General features: G+C 40.6%; 1 protein-coding gene across 1 annotated transcript in view; it reads right to left on the bottom strand.

Annotated features, from left to right (window-relative positions):
* MSH2 (mutS homolog 2) overlaps positions 1-15,951 on the bottom strand; it is an 80,084-nt gene extending 64,133 nt beyond the window's left edge. Inside the window, exons 1-4 of the mRNA XM_015074708.3 lie at positions 15,661-15,951; positions 4,926-5,080; positions 1,114-1,392; positions 11-157 (exon numbers count right to left, since the gene is read on the bottom strand). Coding sequence (XP_014930194.1) covers positions 11-157; positions 1,114-1,392; positions 4,926-5,080; positions 15,661-15,871 — 792 coding nt within the window. The 5' untranslated portion in view covers positions 15,872-15,951. The remainder of the gene's footprint in view (positions 1-10; positions 158-1,113; positions 1,393-4,925; positions 5,081-15,660) is intronic.
* Between the last annotated feature and the right edge of the window lie 5,297 nt (positions 15,952-21,248).

The raw sequence follows: 21,248 nt of genomic DNA, 5'->3' as shown, positions 1-21,248 counted from the left end.
ATCCACATACCTGATTCTCCATTTCTGGCAAGACAGCACTATTCATCTGCTCTCCCTTTTTGCCTTTCAACAACCGGTTGAGGTCCTGATAAATATCTTTTGTAAAAAAGTCACCTCTTTTTCTTTCTGTGATCAGAATTCCTCCTCTCTGAATAACCTATTTTACAAAAAATAATTTAAACTACTTTGAGGAAAATAAAAAAATAAATGAGAAAAAAATCATATCACTGACAAGTATAGTAAGAACAACTTAAATTACTGACCCACATTAAGTTTCTATACAATGTGCAAGACACTGGGAAGACATACATACTAACACATATTTTTAAAATCTATAAACTAAGTTGTCATGTAATTTAAAAGTATGTTCATATAAAGGTTTTTAAAAATAGCACCCCCACCCCAAAAATAGTCCCAATAGTAAAAACCTCTTGACAGAATAATACTTGTGGAAAGTTGTCTATGCTAACAATGCCCATTATATATTTCCTATTTCCCAAGCAGTTCTTATGGTATCTGAAGCCCACAAAAAGAAAAGAATCCTTCAAGGATACAATATCCCTTAAATACCTAAGTAAATCATATACTTACACAAACAGTATAATCAAACAGTATAATCAGAATTTTCTAAAAAGACTCAATGAAATAAGAGGCTAAAGGTCCCACTTAAACTATCTTAAACTGAAGATCTGCATCTTATTTATTTGATAAATCCATGCTAAATACAGTAATAAATTGGTTTTTTTTTAAGTGGACCTCAATCACCTCCCCTCACAACTGTGAAAGCATTCCTTTCATCAGCTGTGATCCCTTCAAGATGGCATTCTGTTACTCTTTCAGGGAGGGAGGGAAGGAGGGAAGGAGGGAAGGAGGGAGGGAGGGAGGGAGGAAGGATCTGAAGTAAAACAAGAAACAACTTGTTCTACAATCCTCTTAAATATACAAAGTTTCTGTGAAAGATAAACATCAAGATAATCCTCAATATAAAACATTACTGTAATTAAATACAAAAATATTTGACTTTTAAATTATTTTTTTTCTTAAATAAAATAGCATGTTAATTAGAACCTTTCCTAGGCTTAGGTTCTCCATCACTAGACTTGATTCCCTTACCTGCCTCAGCTTTCCCATGTCTCCAGCAGTCTCTCCTCCTGGTAAAACACATTCCTTTGGTCCAATCTGAATTAGGAGAGCCTCCAGATTGGAGAACTGATCGTTATCAGGGAACTCACAAAGTCCTAGCTTCCTCTGTATGGAGTCAACATACCCAACACCGACCTGTCTTTGGCCATCAACTGTAGATATTTTAACACCCACAACACCAATGGAAGCTGACATATCGTTGTTACCAAAGAGAATGTCTTCAAACTGAGAAAGATTACCTGGAGAAGCCTTAACAAAAATAAACAAATATTTGAAGAATTGTTGAATGCACTTAAAAAATTCCATAGCAAACAAGAGTTACCCAAAAAAATTGTTCCTAACAATATATTCCAATTACTATTACCTTATTTTCTATAAAGTATCCTCCCTAGTTTTCCAATTATTTTCAGGACACTTGGGCAAAAAAGATTTTCAGTTTGAAATCTGACAGCTGGAGGGGCGCCTAAGTCATTCAGTCAGTTAGGCATCCAACTCTTAATCTCTGCTCAGGTCTTAAGCTCAGGGTTTTGAGTTCAAGCCCCACATTGGGCTCTGCACCAGGTATGAAGCCTACTTGAAATTTGGCAGCTGGATTTATACACACACAATAATTAAGATATACAAATTGATAATCCTGTCAATTGTAAGCTTAAATGTCTACATCCTGCCAAAATGCCTACCTATTGGTTGCACATTGTATTTTCTCTGACTAGCTATACCACATAGGAGAGCAGTATTATTAGCTACAAATACTGACCTTGGAAAGTTAATTCTCTATCAATATATTTATCTGTAAAATGTAGAGGCTGTTCTATATCAGTCATTTCAAAATAAAGGATCCTTGGCCTATTTTCAATATTTCAAAAAGATTAGAAATCTCTCTATAAGACTGCACAAGTCAACTAAAGGGTCAAGTTTCTTCACTTTTGTGTCAAGTCAGTGGGTGACACTACATATTTCAACCTGATCAGAAGCTGATAGGAAGCCGTAAACATGAGGCATTTTCTGAGACAACTGACCACCCATGGTATTAAACAGGAGAGTCACCAAGAGTCCAATGACCACGGTGACAACCAAACTTAAGCAACCAATAGCCTTCAATAGTTCAATAGTTTTTTTTTTTTTTAAACATTTATTCATTTTTGAGAGACAGAGAGCACGAGCAGAAGAGGGGCAGAGAGAAAGGGAGACACAGGATCTGAAGCAGGCTCCATGCTCTGAGCTGTCAGCACAGAGCCTGATGTTGGGCTCAAAGTCACGAACCATGAGATCAGGACCTGAGCCGAAGCCGGACACTTAACCAACTGAGCCACTCAGATGCCCCAACAGTTCTTGAAGGACTTTAGCATCATAATCATGATAATCATTGATTTTTCCATAAAATGACTCTAAATATCCTGTAACTATGGATTGTTGATTAAAATCTGGATCAAAAATGAAAAGGAAGGGGATGCCTGGGTGGCTCAGTCGGTTGAACATTTGACTCTTGATTTTGGCTTAGGTCATGATCACAAAGTCAAGATCAAGCCCCATATCGGGAGCCATGCTGAGTGTGGAGACTGCTTGGGATTCTTTCTCTCTCTATCTCTGCCCCCTCCCCTGCTAGCACTCTCTCTCCCTCACTCTCTAAAATAAAAAAAAATCAATTAAAAAAAATGAAATGGAGGGCTGGGTGCCTGGCTAGCTCAGTGAGTAGAGCATGTGATTCTTGATCTTGGGGTTGTGGTTTGAGCCCCATATTGGGTGTAGAGATTACTTTAAAATAAAATGTTTAATTTTTTTAAAAATGAAATGGAAAAACAGGGTTATCTTGCATTCAAATTTTAAAAGCACTGATTCAATTGCAAATGTAAACATATTTTTACATACATTTTTCAGATTTGCACATATAGGTTACAAAGCACACCTTTAAACTTTCAAAAGGGAATAGTAGCTAATAAAATTGGGTTCTTAAGGGTCCTTCAACATAAGACTGTTAATCTGTGAACTAGATTGTATCCAAGATCCTTTCCCACTCTGTACATATCATTGAGAACATGGGAAAGAAATCAATCATAAGAGACCAACTACTTTAAATATCACTAATATTTACAATAGAATCAAAAAGCTAAAAAACGTCTGGGGCAACTGAGTGGTTCAGTTGGTTAGGTGTCCGACCTCAGCTCAGGTCATGATCTCACAATCCGTAGGTTCGAGCCCTGCATCGAGCTCTGTGCTGACAGCTCAGAGCCTGGAGCCTGCTTCAGATTCTGTGTCTCCCTCTCTCTGCCCCTCCCCTGCTCATGCTCTGTCACTCTCTGTCTCAAAAATAAATAAAAACATTTAAAAAAAAATTTTTTTAAGCTAAAAAATGTCATGATAAATCAGTTTTTGCAGCTTTAGATCTGAACTTCTTAAAATGTCAGGATTAAGATCTATCACCTTTTTAACCTGATAGACATATATTTGAAAAAATCTCCCCCTGACTTAAAAGGTAGGAGTTAAAGTGAATTCATCTTGAAGGATTCTGAAAGGACACAGAGGAGTGAGGTATGATGGGATGATAATCACGGTAACCTCTTAAATTTAGGATTCTACATTTTGGTGTTATTACTAATTGAGTTCTGTGAAAAATGAAAAAACATCACTTTGTGGTACCTCAATTTTCTACTAAAATCTTTCAAGACACAGACTAAAACTCTTAGTAAAAGCCCTACTTTTCTCAGTAAAACACAAATGAAAATTCCCAGAAAACTCCATAATGTAGAATGCTAAATTCTCCCAGATATAATCTTCAGTAAATACAGACATACTTACAAAGGCAGGTGGGGGAAGGAGGACACAGTATGGAACATAGACTGAATGTTATATTTGAGGTAGTACCAAGATCAGATGTTTAGATATTCTATTAAACCTCACAAGAAAAAACTCACAGGACTTTCAAGTTGGAAAACATCATTAAAAACCTTCTAATTTTACTGTTTATGGAGAAACAGATACAGGAGATGGTTGGGAAATACACCAAGGACACCCAGAAGGGCAGAGGAGAAAAGAAATGAAATATGCTGACTATAAGCCCAAAGCACTGTCTCCCTTACCACACATTTATTCCCTTTCAAGAATAAATTGTAACTCCCCAACATTTTAACCATTCATTTGTTGCAGTATTTATTGAGAACCTACTCTGCAGGTTACAGAACCTGCAGTTGAACAACCAAAAACAGGATCTTACAGAATGGCAATGAAGACAGTCATTATATAAAATAAAATAGTGCTATCTCCATGAAGGCACAGAAGCGTGCATGTCAATAGTCCTTTCCAGGAAAAAAAAAAAAAAAAAAATAAGCCTTTCCAGGGACACCAAGAAATGATCATCATTAAACAAAGTCCCTGACTTACAAAAATTATAAACTTAATGGAAGAGAAAGGCACATACAAAGATACAAACATGTTACAGATGTGTAGGAGATATAGGGGATACAGTAAATCTGGACGTTATTACTTTAAAAACAGTAAAATCAAATCTGTCTAATGCTGGCACTCAACTTTATGTAAAATCTATTTTATTATTTAGGTTTCAGGAATACTGACAAAGCTCAGAGTATTCATACTCATAGTAACGATTTAGTGAATTTCAAAGTTGCTATTAAACTGTGATTTTAAAAACCATATGCTAAAGAATATTAGTTTCTCAAATATTTTATTATCACAACCTGGTTAAAATATTAAAGCACACAGAATTCCCTCACATCTTTATTTTTTCTACTCTTAAAAATAACCAAATTAAAAAGGAAGATAATTACCTTAAATGCCAAATACCAATCATTCTCCTTCGAGGCCTTATTTCCAGCTCTATTCTTATAAACTTCAACTCTATACTGACGAACTAGAAGAAGATCTTTTACAAAAGACTCAAAATTCATTTTACTAAGCACAACACTCTCCAGAGTCTTTGTTCCTAAAGAAAAATATTAAAAATACAGATTTAAGGATTTAAAGTAGTAACACAATGGTTCCCCCAAGCCACATTCTTCTCTCAGTGATTCATTTCTTCAATAAACTGTTTATCAAGCCCTTATTACATATCTGAAGGACTTTGGTAGTTGAAGGGTATAAAATGAACAGATATGGCTCTTCTGCTTTCATGGAACCTACACATCAAAACAAAAAATTAAGAAAGATAAAAGAATAAGTAAATACATATATAGATAAACTTACTTGTCCTTTCTTATAATTAGTTTCTCAGAGGTCTGAATAGAGTTCTATAATTACATGGGGCGCCTGGGTGGCTCAGCTGGTTGAGCAGCCAATTCTTGGTTTGGGCTCAGATCGTGGTCTCGTGGTTTGTGGGTTTGAGCCCCGCGTTGTGCTCTGTGTGCTGATAGTACAGAGCGTGCTTGGGATTCTCCTTCTGTGTCCCTCCCCCACTAGCTCTCTTTCTCTCTAAATAAATAAACATTAAAAACAAAGAGTCTTATAACTATATCATATTTGTATGAAATTAAACTTTTCCGAAAAGGTCCATAAAAACAAATTAGTCATTATTCATTGCAAAATGTTCTAGGTAACACAGATCAAAACTCAAAGGTTTGAAAAAGTACAGCAAGGTGGGAATGCAAGCGCAGTCATTCTGGAAAACAGTATGGTGGTTCCTCAAAAAATTAAGAATAGAACTACTCTTTGACCCAACAACTGCACTACTAGGTATTTACCCAAAGAATACAGGAATGCTAATTCAAAGGGGCACACACACCCCCAATGTTTACAGCAGCACTATCGACAACAGCCTAAGTATGGAAAAGGGCCCAAATGTCCATCAACTGATGAATGGACAAAGATAACGTGGTATACGTACACAATGGAGTATTACTCGGCAATCAAAAAGTAGGAAATCTTGACACTGGCAACAATGTGGATGGAAGTAGAGTTTTGCTAAGTGAAATAAGCCAGTCAGAGAAAGACAAAAATCATATGATTTCACTAATGTGTGGAATTTAAGATACAAAACGGATGAACATAAGAAAAGGGAGGCAAAAATAATATAAAAAACAGAGAGGGAGACAAACCATAACAGACTCTTAAATAAAGAGAACTGAGGGTTGCTTGAGGGGTGTTGGGTGAGGGGATGGGCTAAATGGGCATTAAGGAGGGCACCTGGGATGAGCACTGAGTGTTAGATGTAAGTGATGAATTACTAAATTCTATTCCTGAAATCATTATTATACTATTTTAACTAACTTGGTTTAAATTTTTAAAAAAGGAAAAAAAAGTACAGTAAAAAGGAGACTTCCCTTTCACACTGATCCCCTACACATAGAGTTCAGCCAAGTACCATCAGTTTATAAAATATATTTCCAGTGTGCCTGGGTGACTCAGTGGGTTAAGAGTCCAGTTTCAGGGGCGCCTGGGTGGCTCCGTCGGTTAAGCATCCGACTTCGGCTCAGGTCATGATCTCACAGTCTGTGAGTTCAAGCCCCGCGTCGGGCTCTGAGCTGAGCGCTCAGAGCCTGGAGCCTGCTTCCGATTCTGTGTCTCCCTCTTTCTCTGTCCCTTCCCCACTCATGCTCTGTCTCTCTCCTTCTCTCAAAAATAAATAAACGTAAAAAAAAAAAAAAAAATGAAGAGAGTCTCAAAATTTAAAAAAAAAAGAGTCCAGTTTCAGCTCAGGTCATGATCTCATGGTTTGTGGGTTTGAGCCCCGTGTCAGGCTCTGTGCTGACAGCTCAGAGCCTAGAGCCTGCTTCAGATTCTGTGTCTCCCTCTCTCTGTGCCTCCCCGTTCACACTGTCTCTCTCAAAAATAAACATTAATTTTTTTTAATATATTTCCAAACACAGGCCATGCACACACAAACATTACTTTGTTCCTCTCTTACATCAATGGTTGCAAACTACAAACAGTGCTCTGTATCTTGGCCTTTTTTTTAACCTAATATATTTTGGAGATTGTTCCATCACTACATAATCCGCTTCATCTCAGATTACTGGTTCTGAGCTAGGAATAATCTTGCTTCTCTAGCAGACATTTGCCAAAGCCTGGGGACATTTGGGTTGTCAACTGAGGGAGGGAGGACAGCAGAGTACTAATGGAATCGCATGGGTAAGGCAGGGGGGCTGTTAAACTTGCACAGGATACAGGGGCACCTGGGTGGCTCAGTTGGTTAGGCATCCAACCTCAGCTCAGGTCATGATCTCCCATGATCTGCACCGACAGATAAGAGCCTGGAGCCTGCTTCGGGTTCTGTGTCTCCCTCTCTCTCTCTCTGCCCCTCCTCTGTTCACACTCGGTCTCTCTCTCAAAAATAAAAATATTTTTTAAAAAATTTTAACATGCACAGGATAGCCCCTCACAACAATAATTACTCAGTCCAAAATACCAATAGTGCCAAGGTTAAGAACTCTTACTAGAAAAGTGTCCCACCTTAGTTTTGATTTGCAATTGTCAATTTCTTACAAAATTAATAAAATCACTCACACCATCAAATTGAATAAAAATTCAATTTTCTTATAATAACAGGTAATACCAGTGATAATACCACTTAAAAGTATTTAAGGGGCCCCCTGGGTGGCTTAGTCAGTTGAACATCCAATTCTTGATTCCAGCTCAGGTCAATATCCCAGAGGCCTGAGATCAAACCCTGCATTAAGCTCCACACTGAGCATGGAGCCTGCTTAAAATTCTCTTCCTCTCCCTTTGCTCCCTCCCCTGCTCTCTCTCTCTCTCTCTCTCAAATAAAAACTAAAAAGTAAGTAATTCAGAATAGGGATGCCTGGGTGGCTCAGTCAGTTGAGCATCCAACTCTTAATTTAGGTTCAGGTCATGATCTCACGGTTCATGAGTTCGACCCCTGCATCTAGCACTCAGTTCTTAGCAGAGCCCACTTCAGATCTTCTGTACCCCCCCCCGTCCCCCCCCCAACTTGTGCTGTCTCTCCCTCCCTCTCTCTCTTAAAAAGAAGCATTTTTAAAAAATAATAGGGATGCATGGGTGGCTCAGTCAGTTAAGCATCCAACTTCTGCTCAGGTCATGATCTCACAGTTCCTGGGTTCAAGCCCCATGTTGGGCTCTGTGCTGACAGCTCAGAGCCTGAAGCCTGCTTTGGGTTTCTGTGTCTCCCTCTCTCTCTCTCTGTCCCTCCCCAGCTCACACTCTGTCTCTATCAAAAATAAATAAACATTTTTTAAAATTTCTTTTAAATAATAGATCATGTCAAGTATAAATATCAAATACAAATAAGCATGAAGATTAAATGACATAATTCAACTGTTTTGTACACCTAAACACAGCTAATATTCCCAACATTTCTTCATTAGTTGTAAGTACTAGTATTAGTTATAAGTTATTAGTATAAGAATCCCCACTGTCTGCCACCCTCAAAAAGGGCTCAAATCTTGCCTAAGGTTCTTCCCTAGAACATTCCTCGTCATCTCATCCAGGACTGACAAACAAGTATTTACAGGGACCAGGCCAGGTATCAAATGAGCAAAGGAAGCCAAAGAAAGAGAACAACAGAGCTGACATGACAAGTGGCTTCAAAAGAGATCATATAGAGTGGTGGGAACAGTGACAAAACAAGGAAAGCACATGAGAGTAAAGGAGGAATCTGGAACACATCAGAGAGCAGCCACTCAGCTCCAAACCCACTGCTTTGCTGCGGGGATATTCACACCCAGAGTTTTCAACTGGGCAGACTTTTCAAAAGCAGCTCAAAATATGATTTTTTTTCATGAAATGTCCCAATGTTTAAAATACAGGCAATCAGTTCAAACATACAGCAAAACACTATTTAGGCCACCAGTCTTCAACTCAGTCACATTTTTCTTAGACTTGAATAGATTGCTGTTTCTCTAGCTTGCATTTAGAAAGCAAGTTGCATGAAAATTATGTTTACTCTATACTCCCATTCAACAACGCCTGTACTCACACTTCTCAGAGGCATCCTTCAAAACGAAGGCCTCCAGCCTGCAACAGACTCACATCTCCCAACTAACACTCACTCACGATGAGAACCTGAGTGGAATGGTAGGTCCCATTTAAATTTTTTCCTGGTTTTGCCTAGCACTCATTCCACTTTGCCCAAAACTCTCTGGTGTTTTGTTTTTTTAATTTTCTTTTTAACATTTATTCGTTTTTGAGAGACAGAGAGAGACAGAATGCAGGTGGCGGAGGGGCAGAGAGAGAGGGAGACACAGAATCAGAAGCAGGCTCCAGGCTCCAGGCTGTCAGCACAGAGCCCGAGGTGGGGCTCGAACTCACGGACCCGTGAGATCATGACACAAGCTGAAGGACACTTAACTGACTGAGCCACCCAGGCGCCCCTCTCTTTTTTTTTTTAAGTTTGTTTATTTTGAGAGAGAGAGAATGAGTCGGGGGAGGGCAAAGAGAGAGAGAGAGAGAGAGAGAGAGAGAGAGAGAGAGAGAATCCCAAGCAGGCTCCATGCTGTCAACAGAGCCCAACCATGGGGCTCAATGCCACCAACCAGAAGACAATGAGCTGAGCCAAAATCAAGAGCCAGACCCTCAACTGACTGAGCCACCCAGGTGCCCCCCCTCTCATTTTTAATACTAAAAGTCCCATGTTCCAGGAGCCCTCTCAATCCCAAGAAAACTAGAATGATTGGTCACCCTACCAACCCATCCAGTTGAATTCCACGTGAGTAATATTATTCATGATGAAACATCATTAAAATAAGGAAAAAAATTTTGCTCAAGGAAAGCACTGACACAAAAATCACAGAGGAATTTCTCCCAAAGACACTTATAAACACCACTGTGAAGATTATCAGCAACTTCCAATAAATACAATAAATTTAAAAAATACTGCTTTTCAAATCTTCCTTTACATTTTAGAAGGCAAAATGTAAAGTCTAACTCAGCAAAAACAATTCTAAGAGAGGGAAAAAAAATCATCAGTCTGGCAAAATTCTGAAACAGCTCTTAAATTATCAACCCAGTACGATGTGTCAGCAGAACTGTCTGGCCAGTACAGGGTTTTTAAAGCCTCTGAAATTGAATGCTATCACCAGATGAACAAGCACTCTCAGATCCACAAGCCCCACCACTCCCTATTACATTCAACTACTTTGCACATCAATGTTATCTACTTGGCTCTAGGTAGAAGGAATCCGGTGAAGTCTTTCAACCTCTTTCAACCGACAAATTCAACAGAACACAGGTTCACAACAGTGGTAATTTCTTAAGAGTGGGTGGGGTGAAGAGACAAATGAGGTAATTCCCCTCCCCCCATGGCCTCCCCTACCTCCATTGCTAAGGTACAGAGGGCTGCTCAACTGCCAAGGTTATCCTCCAAAGATACTATTTCTCTCAAAGGAGTTTTTGTGACATACTGGGTGGCAGTGCATTTTAAGTCTTATTTACTGACAGGCATCTAAAATACAGCTACTTGGGGTGCCTGGTGGCTCACTCGGTTAAACATCTGACTTCAGCTCAGGTCATGATCTCCTAGTTCATGAGTTTGAATCCCGTGTCAGGCTCTATGCTGACAGCTCAGAGCCTGATGCCTGCTTCGGATTCTGTGTCTCCCTCTCTCTCTGCCCCTCCCCTGCTCACGCTTTTGCTTTCTCTCTCTCAAAATAAACAAATAAACATTGTAAAAAAATAAAATAAACACAACTAATCAGATGGGAGGTAAAACTGACCTCCTTGCATGAAATAAGGGACAGAAAGCTACCCAGCCTCCAACTGGGATACAGCAGAAGGAACAGCCTCATGTTCATACAAGATTCTTCTCTTCAGGAATAATTTGGAGCCCCCAACCTCATTCAGCTGACAATTACCATGTGTCTGCTACACGTGGGCACTGTGCCAGGTGCTGGGGTTCAGAGGAAGACACTGGTTAAAACACAGTTCCTGCCCTCTAGGAGCTTTCAGTCTACTGGGATAGATGGGCAATATGGTAGAATACATGTCGTGTCTAGGGTAGGAAGAAAGCCTCAGGTCAGGGAACACCTAAGAGGCACAGCTAACCAGACCATCTTAACGTGGGAATCAAAAAAGACTTCCAAAAGGAGACGCTTTCTAAGCTGAGATCTGACAACAAAAGAGGCGAAAGGCTAAGTAATTTTCTTTTTCAGTGATTCAGATTCCTAATCTACAAATTGGGAGCTAGGTACTAACCCATCTCATCACAGGGCTTTATTACAATAATGTTATCACTAGATGTTGAAAATTAAAAGTAGCTAAGAAGATGCAACTACGTCTAAATGCTAATAGAATGAACCAGACAGAAGAAAGAAAGGATCAACAGAAAGCCACATCTGAGAAGTGGGGATGGGATCCAGACCATAGCAAAAGGCCACCTCCTCAATGACACAACAGGGAAGGAAAGAAGGTACAGATGACATTAAAAAGTATAAGTTCAAGGGATGCCTGGGTGGCTCAGTAGCTTAAGCATCCAACTCTTGATTTAGGTTCAGGTCATGATCTTGTGGTTTGTGGGTCCGAGCCCGACAATGGGCTCTGCACTGTCAGTAGGATTCTCTGTCTCCCTCTCTCTGCACCTAACTCACTCATGTATGCTCACTCTCTCAAAAATGAATAAAATTTTTAAAAAAGTATAGGTTCAGGAAATAACCCAAATGTCTGTGAACTAGCAAATGGATAAAAACAAGATACAGTATATCCATACAATGGATTATTATTTGGCAATAAAAAGAAATGAAGTACTAATAGCAGTGATGAATCTTGAAAATATTTCTAAGGGAAAGAAGCCAGTCATGAAAGACTACAATTTTATGGTTCCATTTTTATGAAATGTGCAGAATAAGCAAATCTAGAGAGAATGCAGGTTAGTGGTTGCCTAGGTTTGGGAGAACAGGAGAGGGTGGATGGGGTGGGGAGTGACTGCTAATAGGTACAGGTTTATTTGGGGGGCTGACAAAAAATGTTCTATTTTTTTTTATTTTTATTTATTTATTTATTTATTTTGTAACGTTTTTATTTTTGAGACAGAGAGAGATAGAGCATGAACAGGGGAGGGGCAGAGACAGAGGGAGACACAGAATCTGAAACAGGCTCCAGGCTCTGACCTGTCAGCACAGAGCCCGACGCGGGGCTCGAACTCATGGACCATGAGATCATGACCTTAGCCGAAATCGGATGCTTAACTGACCGAGCCACCCAGGCGCCCCCAAAAAATGTTTTAAAATTTACTATGGAAGCACCTGGCTGGTTCAGTCAGTAGAGTAGACGACTCTTGATTTCAGGGTCTTGAGTTCGAGTCCCATGTTGGGTACATACATTACTTTAGAAAGTAAATATAAATAAATAAAATGTGCCATGTGTAATGGTTTATTACAAAAACCACGGATTTGTAAAAATAAAAACAATCTGAACCGTTTACTTTAAGTGTGTAAATCATATTGTATATTAATAATATCTCAACAAATCTGTTTTACCTAAAGTATAGGTTTAAGGGCAGGAAATTGAGGGACTTCTCGTCTAAGGATTTCTATTTTCTCTAGTCAGAAACAAGTTCAACTGCTCAATAATATGGGAAAAGGTCACAGGGTCCAAGATTTGTAGAGTGCAAGTACACGTGGTCCTCATCATGCCTTACAGTTCTGCAATAAGCAATGATGCCTAGAAACATAACTAACCTTAACTTGATCAGGTTTCCAGGTGGAACAGAGAAACAAAGAAAAAGGTTTTTTTAACCCTTTAACATTATGCATAGTATTAAATTGAAGGAAAATTCCTCCCAAGAAACAAGTATTGGCAGCCTTACACCAACGATGACACATTATTGGGAGGCCTACGTGGCTCAGTCAGTTAAGCAGCTGACTCTTGATTTTGGCTCAGGTCATGATCTCACAGTTCATGAGTTCGAGCCCCACATCAGGCTCTGTGCTGGCAGTGCAGAGCCTGCTTGGTATTCTCTCTCCTCTTTCTGCCCCTCCCTTGCTTACATGCATGCTCTCTCTCTCTCTCTCAAAATAAATAAATAAACTTAAAAAAAAAAATCAAGGGGCATCTGGGTGGCTCAGTCAGTTAATCATCTGACTCTTGGTTTAGGCTCAGGTCATGATCTCAGAGTTCATGAGTCCGAGCCCCATTTTGGGCTCTGGGCTGACAATATGGAGTCTGTTTGGGATTCTCTCTGCCTCTCCCCCACTGGCTCTCTGGGTCTCAAAATAAATAAACTTCAAAAAAAATTTTTTAATAATAAATAAAACATTATTTAAAAAGATCTTCAGTTACACTGCATCCTGCATAGTGAAAACTGCAAGACATCAGCTTTGAAGATCTACAGTACATTTTTGCTTTTGAGTCCCTCCCTCTTCCAGTTATTTCAGCCGATTTCTAGTAACAAATGACTGATCTTTTTGTAACTATTATCCTACACAAACATATATTAGGACAATCATTTACCTAAAATGTGTATTTGGCATAAATGTCTAACATAAGAACTAGATCCTTAGGAATAACCCATTTACTTGCTAATCTCTGAAAAGTTAAATTCACCTGTTTTTAAAGTTTGTTTATTTATTTAGAGAGAGACCATGCACACGCACACAATCAGGAGAGGTCAGAGAGGAGGAGGGAGAGAATCCCAAGCAGGCTCCATGCTGTCAGTGCAGAACCAGATGCGGGGCTCAATCCCAAAAACCCATGGCATGGGATCATGACCTGAGCAGAAACCAAGAGTCAGACACTTAACCAAACTGAGCCACCCAGGGGCCCCAAGTTAAATTCACCCTTAATGCCATTCTCAGCATGACTAAGAGGAGGTGACAGTCTAGGTTACTCTATTCTTAGAAATGTGCCCAGTAAACACATTTCAACCTTCAAGAGCAATAAAAGGAAAATTTTTGTTTTTTAAAAGCCTACACTCCAGTATAGAAGATTCCTGGATATTTATACTAAACTTCCTTCCCAATAAATGGGTATAATGCTTAATATCCATTATTCCTTTCATAATCTAAAATAGAAAAACTATTAGAATCATTAACAGGTGCATAGAAAAATCAGTGATTCAATGTACACAAACATACAAGTATGTTTAGAACTTTTTACATCATTTTAAATGCTTAAACTATTCTACACTGCATAATACAAAAATAAGAGAGTTAAGTGCACTAGTCTGGAAAAACTTTAAAACTGGAAAGCAACTTAGACCATCGTTAACTATGAAGCCATCCATAATGATCTCTGGCTGGTCTTCATTGATCCCAACACCTCTACTCTTGCCCCTTCTAACAACCCCCACCCTACAGCCAAATGATCCAACATATCACTTCACCTTTTACTTAAGTCATCCAACTTCTCAGGGACCTACAGCATAAAATTCCAACAACTCAGTACAACATAAAGAGCCTTTCATCATCTGATCCCATCCACCTGAGCCACCCTCCTCAGGGTTTTCTGCTCTAGCAACAGCAATCTGCCTCTTTTCAGATCCTCTCCTCTGCAAACACCCGGTCCTTCAACACTCAAGTGAAATTCAGCTTCTCATGCAGTGCTTCTGAGGTCCCCAATCTTTGGCATTCCTGCCTTTTTGTCTCTTCAACTTGCTACGGAGCACACCTCCACAATTTTTCTCAGTGAATTGTTATTTCTGCCTTGCTCTCCACCACAAAGATCTCTGTGAAGGCAGGGATACCGTCTTTCCCAGTGTCCATAACCCTGCGTGATACAGGAGCACTCAACAAATTTTTGTCTAAGGAATAAAACATCCTTTTTGTCAATAACATCCCATCTGCATGTGACAAAAGTAGCACTAGAAGCTACGACTCCTCACTCCTGCCAGAATGCTCTTTCCATCATCAGAATGGAGCCAGGCAGCAAAGATCAACACACAACATCTAGAACATATAGCTCACATAGGGTGAGAAGTTTGTATGTAGCCTTAGAGGGAGAGATGATGCTGGAGAGATGGGGCTGGGATTACAGAGGACATGGAGTGACGAACTGAGGCAGACATACGTAACTAGCCCAAGGTCACACAGCTATTAAGTGGAGGATTGCGACGTGAATCCAGGCAATCTGGCTCGAAGCGAGGTTCTGACCACTTGGCAACAGTTACTGCCCATCAACAGTAACCCATTCCAGATCCCTGCACTGCGTGTGGGCAAAATCACACTGGTGACATAAAACGGTTTCCCAGACCACCTTCTATTTTAAATCTCACTCCTGGTCGGGAGTTGCGAGAAGATCCACAGGGCCAAGGCGGGGCGGCGGGCAGACACCCACGCGACTGCAGGGGATCAAGAAAGAACAATGTATTAAAACGCCTCGCCCAACGCCTGGCAGGCGGGACGCTCTCTCCGTGTCCGTTCTCCCTGTGTCCGTTGTTAGTTCAGGTCTAGGGCCGCTGCAGAGGGACAGACTCAGGACGGAGGCAGGGCAGAGGCGGGTGGCGCCCCACTTGGCCAGGCAGCGGCCGCAGAAAGCGCCATCCCCGGGAGGCACCGACGTCTCCGCCCCCGTGCCTCCTCGCCCAAGAGTCGCACGCCGCGCATTGCCTGAGAGGAGCCCCCTCCGCAGGGTCCCCCGAGCCCGCGCCGTCCCCGCCCTCACCTGGCGGCCCTATGTACTTGACCACCCCCTGGGTCTTGAACACTTCTCGGGCGGCCAGCAGCGCGTCCTCGTGGTGCGCCGTGTAGAAGTCGCCCCGGTCGAAGAGGCGCACCGTGGTGGTCGGCTTCTCCGGCATGGTCTGGAAGAAGCGCACGAAGCCGATCTCGGCCGCGCTCTCCAGCTGCAGCGTCTCCTTCGGCAGCACCGCCATTTCGGAACCTCTCCACCGCCTGCCAGAAAAAAACTGCGCGACCCCGGGCCCGCTAAGCTGTTTCCCGCCTCCCTTCCCTCCCTCCCGTGCGACGTCCGCCTCTGCGGAGTCACCCAATCAGCACCGAGCGCTGCATTTCGGTGGGTGGGAGTCCGCCGCGGCAGCCAATCACAAACGGACGCGGCCCAGCTTCCCGCGCACGCTGGTAACTGTCTACTGCGCATGCTTGAGCCTAGGTCGCGCGCCGACCCTGGCAGACAGCCATCGTTAAAAGATTTTAGGTCCTCGAGACTTTTTCTGCTGCATCCGAAAGGAATCCAGGTGGATAGATAACTAGGGAAGGCGGCCGGGTGGGACGTTTTGGCTCTCTTGAGTTTATTATGAACCCGGAAGTATGAGTGAGATCAGAAAGAAACTTGAAAACAAGGAAAAACTAGCCTTTCTTCCCGTCCTAATATATATTTTTTTTAACTGCACCCCTCTCTGAGCAGGGAGCAATGCTTAGAATCGTTGAATCATATTGTACACTTGTAACTAACGTAACACTGGAGTTATACTAAAATTAAAAAATAAAATCACCCCCTTTCCCTGTCTCCCTTTTCCTTTTTAAGCAAACTGCCAACATCAAGATCACAGGTTTCTTCCGCAACCTCCTTATTGTTCTATATTAGCCATATTCTTTCTCGTTTCTCCTTGACTGATTCATTCATTTAAAAACATATTTATGTGGCCTTCTATGTGCCAGCCTCTTCTAGAATCTGAGGATCACTAGAAATGGAAAGAGAAAAACCACTGCCTTTGTTCAGTTTGTATTCTCATGAATGAATTCAGATGCTACATTAAGTAAATGTATAGTAAGAAAATTATTAGAAGATAACTGTATAGGTGGAAAATAAAGATAGGGTGAAATTTTTTTTAATGTTGAGCAAAGATCTGAAGGAGGTCAGAACGCATCCTGCACAGTTACCTGCCTTAGGAAAGGTATCCTGCTCTCCTGTTTGGCTCACTCTTTACCCAAGGAAGCAGCTCCAACCCTGATTCAACTGCAGAATTACTCCAGGGGCTTTTCAAAGATATAGCTGGGCCACACCCACATACAAAAGCTTGGAATTTATGAAGGTGGGGTTTTGGGATCCTTTTAAAAACATCCTTGGGTATTCCCGACAATCAGTTTTGAAACCAGTGGCCTACAGTTAAAATTCAAATATCTTGGAAAACAGAAAAAGTTTGGATCCTCTGCTGACTAATTTTCCCACAGACTTAACATCTCTCTCAGCCTGCAGTGCTCTCGCCTCTCACCCCAGGTCTGTTATCTGGGCCAGTAAATTCCTCTTCCAGGGCACCTGGCTGGCACAGTCCGTAGAGCCCGAGACTCTTGACCTCAGGGTCCTGAGTTCAAGCCCCACATTGGGCACAGAGCTTACTTAATAATTAAATGTCCTTTACCTTTCAAGGGTTGTGGCTTCAACACAAACTTGTCTCTCTGCTCCAGAATGGCCCTTTCCTGTCCGTGTAGCAAACTCCCAGTCATCATTTTGTCTTCGATTCCAAATGTCTCCTCAGTCCAACCTGCCCAGTTTCTGCAGGTGTCGTCAGTTGCGTTATCTTCTGGAGTACCTACACCTTATTCATATTATAACAATATTTTCTGCATTGTTTTATAATACCTGTTCACTTCTTTTACTAAACACCTGGGAAGGACACCAATGAGTTTTTATAGTTAATGATAATGACTAATGTTCATTACCATTCACTGACAGGTGTTTTCCTTATTTTTACATGTGTTAACTCTTTTAATCTTTGAAACGCTAGGTATTAGGTACTATTGTTATTCTTATTTTACAATGAAGCAATGGAAACTTGGAGATGTGAAGTATCTGGCCCAAGATTACAGAGCTGGTAGTAAGTAATACAGTTCTGTCTTGTTCCAAATTCTGTATGCTTAACCGTCTGTGTGCCATAAGGCCTGGCACCTATTGGGTATGCACTGTCAACAATAGCCAAAGTATGGAAAGAGCCCAAATGTCCATCGGTGGGTGAATGGATAAAGAAGATCTGGTATATAGATACAAGGGGTATTACTCGGCAATCAAAAAGAATGAAATCTTGCCACTTGCAACTACGTGGATGGAACTGGAGGGTATTATGCTAAGTGAAATTAGTCAGAGAAAGACAAATGTCATATGACTTCACTCATATGAGGACTTTAAGAGACAAAACAGATGAATATAAGGGAAGGGAAACAAAAATAATATAAAAACAGGGAGGGGGATAAAACAGAAGAGACTCATAAATATGGAGAACAAACAGAGTGTTACTGGAAGGGGGTGTGGGAGGGGGGATGGGCTAAATGGGTAAGGGGCATTAAGGAATCTACTCCTGAAATCATTGTTGCACTACATGCTAACTAATTTGGATATAAATTTTAAAAAATAAAATTGAGAAAATAAAAATTGAAAAAATCCACTCTAGATTGTGAGCTAAAGCCCTATTTCAGAATATTTGTACAGTTTAGGGGTGAAGCACCATGCTAATCAAGATGGATCTCCAAAGCGTGAGCCTTCTAAACACCATAACCGTGGTGGTTGCTCCTGGGCAGGGGGAGTTCTACCAGCAGTTCTGAAAAAGATAATGTGTTTGAAACCTGAATTTTGTAGTCTGATGTCTTTAGCCATTCTTTTTGAGACATTATTACCATTTCTTTGTTTCTTTTTTAAGTGTATTTATTTATTTTGAGAGAAAGAAAGTTCAGGTAGAGTAGAGAGAGAGTGGGAGACAGAGAGAATCCCAAGCAGGGTCTGCACTGTCAGCACAGAGTCCTATGTGGGGCTTTAACTCATGAACTGTAAACTCATGACCTGAGCTGAAGTTGGACATTCAACTGACTGAGCCACCCAGGCACCCATTAAAACCATTTCTGAGAGACTATAATGGGCATAAAGTCCAGAAAATTCCTCCGGAGGACTATCAGCCTCAGCAGAGGACAGTGACTTTTAACAAAACATAGAAGATACCTAATGATCCTTTGCTTTGTATCCAGGCTAATAACAATGATCCTAACATGCTTTTTTCCTACACAGTGTCTTTTTTTTTTTAACGTTTATTTATTTTTGAGAGAGAGAGAGAGACCATACACCAGGGGAGGGGCAGAGATAGAGGGGGACAGAGGATCCGAAGCAGGTCCTGTGCCGACAGAAGAGAGCCAGATGTGGGGCTTGAACCCACTGACTGAGAGACCATGACCTGAGCCAAAGTTAAATGTTTAACCGACTGAGCCACCCAGACATTCCCCTAGAAAATGTCTTTGAGAAGAGGATCGAGCTCAGACTCACAACCCCGAGATCAAGAGTTGCATGCTCTTCAAGAGTTGCCTGAGCCAGCCAGGTGCCCCAAGAAGTGGGTTCTTTAAATTAACCTGTTTAAACAAAAGCTTGAAATAAAACTTTGACATGCACTTGTAATGAATTTGTCTAAGAGTTTGTCTTAAAAGCATCTTTTTATTTATTTTTTTAATCTTGTTTTTAATGTTTATTGTTTACTTTTGAGAGGCTGCAAATGGGAGGGGCAGGGAGAGGAGACACAGAATCTCAAGCAGGCTCCAGGCTCTGAGCTGTCAGCACGGAGCCCGACGTGGGGCTCAAACTCATGAACCCTGAAATCATGACCTGAGCCAAAGTTAAAGTTGGACGCTTAACCAACTGAACCACCCAGGCGCCCCAAGAGCATCTTTTTTTTTTTTTAAGTCATGTGCATGGATTCAATGTTGTTGGAGCTCAGTGCAGTCTGCCCCAAGATATGCCACAGTGGAATGTTGATTGCTTTAAATTGAAGTTACTGAAAAAGCAGAAATGCAAGAAGGGCCTCTTGGCCCTTTATCTCCCTGAATGCAGGAAATAAGTCTCCCATGTGAAAGGTGCCCCCCACATCACCTGGAGACTGAGAGTAGCATCCGTATCACCAGAGGTGGGAATTCAGGGCTGAAGAAGCCTAGATAAACAAATCTTGTCGTTTTTACTAATTTACTACCCCAGCCCAAATTCTGGTTAGAATTCCTTTACTAATTGAAACACCCAAACATGTTTTCTTTGTCCTGTCAATTCCTCACAGATTTATGTTTCTTTGTCTAAAATGTATAAACACTGCATATATTTGTCATTTCCTTTGGTCTCAGTTTTTTTATTGAACCTCTGTGCCCATGTAATTTTGTTGTTTTCTTCTGTTAATCTGTGTCAATTATTAATCCAACCAGAAGAACTTCTGAGAATAAAGGAAGTAATTTTCTTCTCCCCAACAATATTTATGATAAATTTCTAAAGTTATGTCAAATAGTGGCATCTTACAGAAATTTCATGTTTTCCAGTCCTACATAGGAAACTATGCATTTCTAAAAATAACTGGCAAGAGAACTTTCACACAAATATAACTGGAAGACATGACATGACTGATAGGGTGCAAAAAATCATGACCCCAACATGTTTTTTTAATTTTCTCATATATTTTCCAAATTCACAATAATGACTATTTTCTTTTTATAGTCAGAATAAGTGTTGGGTACAAAAGCATATGTACTAACAAAGAGGCTCATTAAAGAAATAATAATTACTATTTTAAAACAACCAAGTATAGAAAAGTATTGTGTACGTTAAGGTGCTTTAACCTTAAAAGTAAATTATTATTGTTAATTTAACAATTGAGAGAGAGAGGGAGACACAGAGAGAGGGAGACATCTTCAGAGCAGTCTGATGAATGAATAAATATGGCATAGCCATGCAACTTGATATTATTTAGTAATAAAAGTAGTGACTGCTTCGGAGCAACTGATGAGTGTATATATAAAATATGGTATAGCCATGTAATTCGCTATTGCAGGGCTCAAACCCATGAATTGGAGATCATGACCTGAGCCGAAGTTGGCCACTCAACCAACTGAGCCACCCAGGTGCCCCTGGAGCATGTGACTCTTGATATCAGGATCATGAGTTCAAGCCTCACATTGTGTGTGGAACCTATTTAAAAAATAATAATAAATCATATGATTATATTATCAGGAGTTGTATAACCATCACCACAATCTAACTTTAAAATGTTTTGTTGCTTCAAAAAAAAATGGTATCTTACTGTGTTTGTGATTTAGATTTTCATTCCCCTAATGACTACCGACATTAAGCACCTTTTCATGTTTTCTGAATGTTCTTCTGAGAAACCATTTGCAGATCATATATCCAAAGGGACTTGTATCCAGAATATATAAAGAAATCTTACATTTCAATAATAAAAAGATAAATAAACCAATTTAAAAGTGGACAAAGGACCCAAAGAAGTCACTGGTTTTGGAGAAAGTTCTTTGGTTAGTTACTGTGGAGAACAGAAGCTCTAT

Source organism: Acinonyx jubatus, chromosome A3, assembly GCF_027475565.1.
Source record: "Acinonyx jubatus isolate Ajub_Pintada_27869175 chromosome A3, VMU_Ajub_asm_v1.0, whole genome shotgun sequence".
In the NCBI taxonomy this organism is placed as follows: Eukaryota; Metazoa; Chordata; class Mammalia; order Carnivora; family Felidae; genus Acinonyx; species Acinonyx jubatus.
This window is presented reverse-complemented; position numbering and strand designations above follow the sequence as displayed.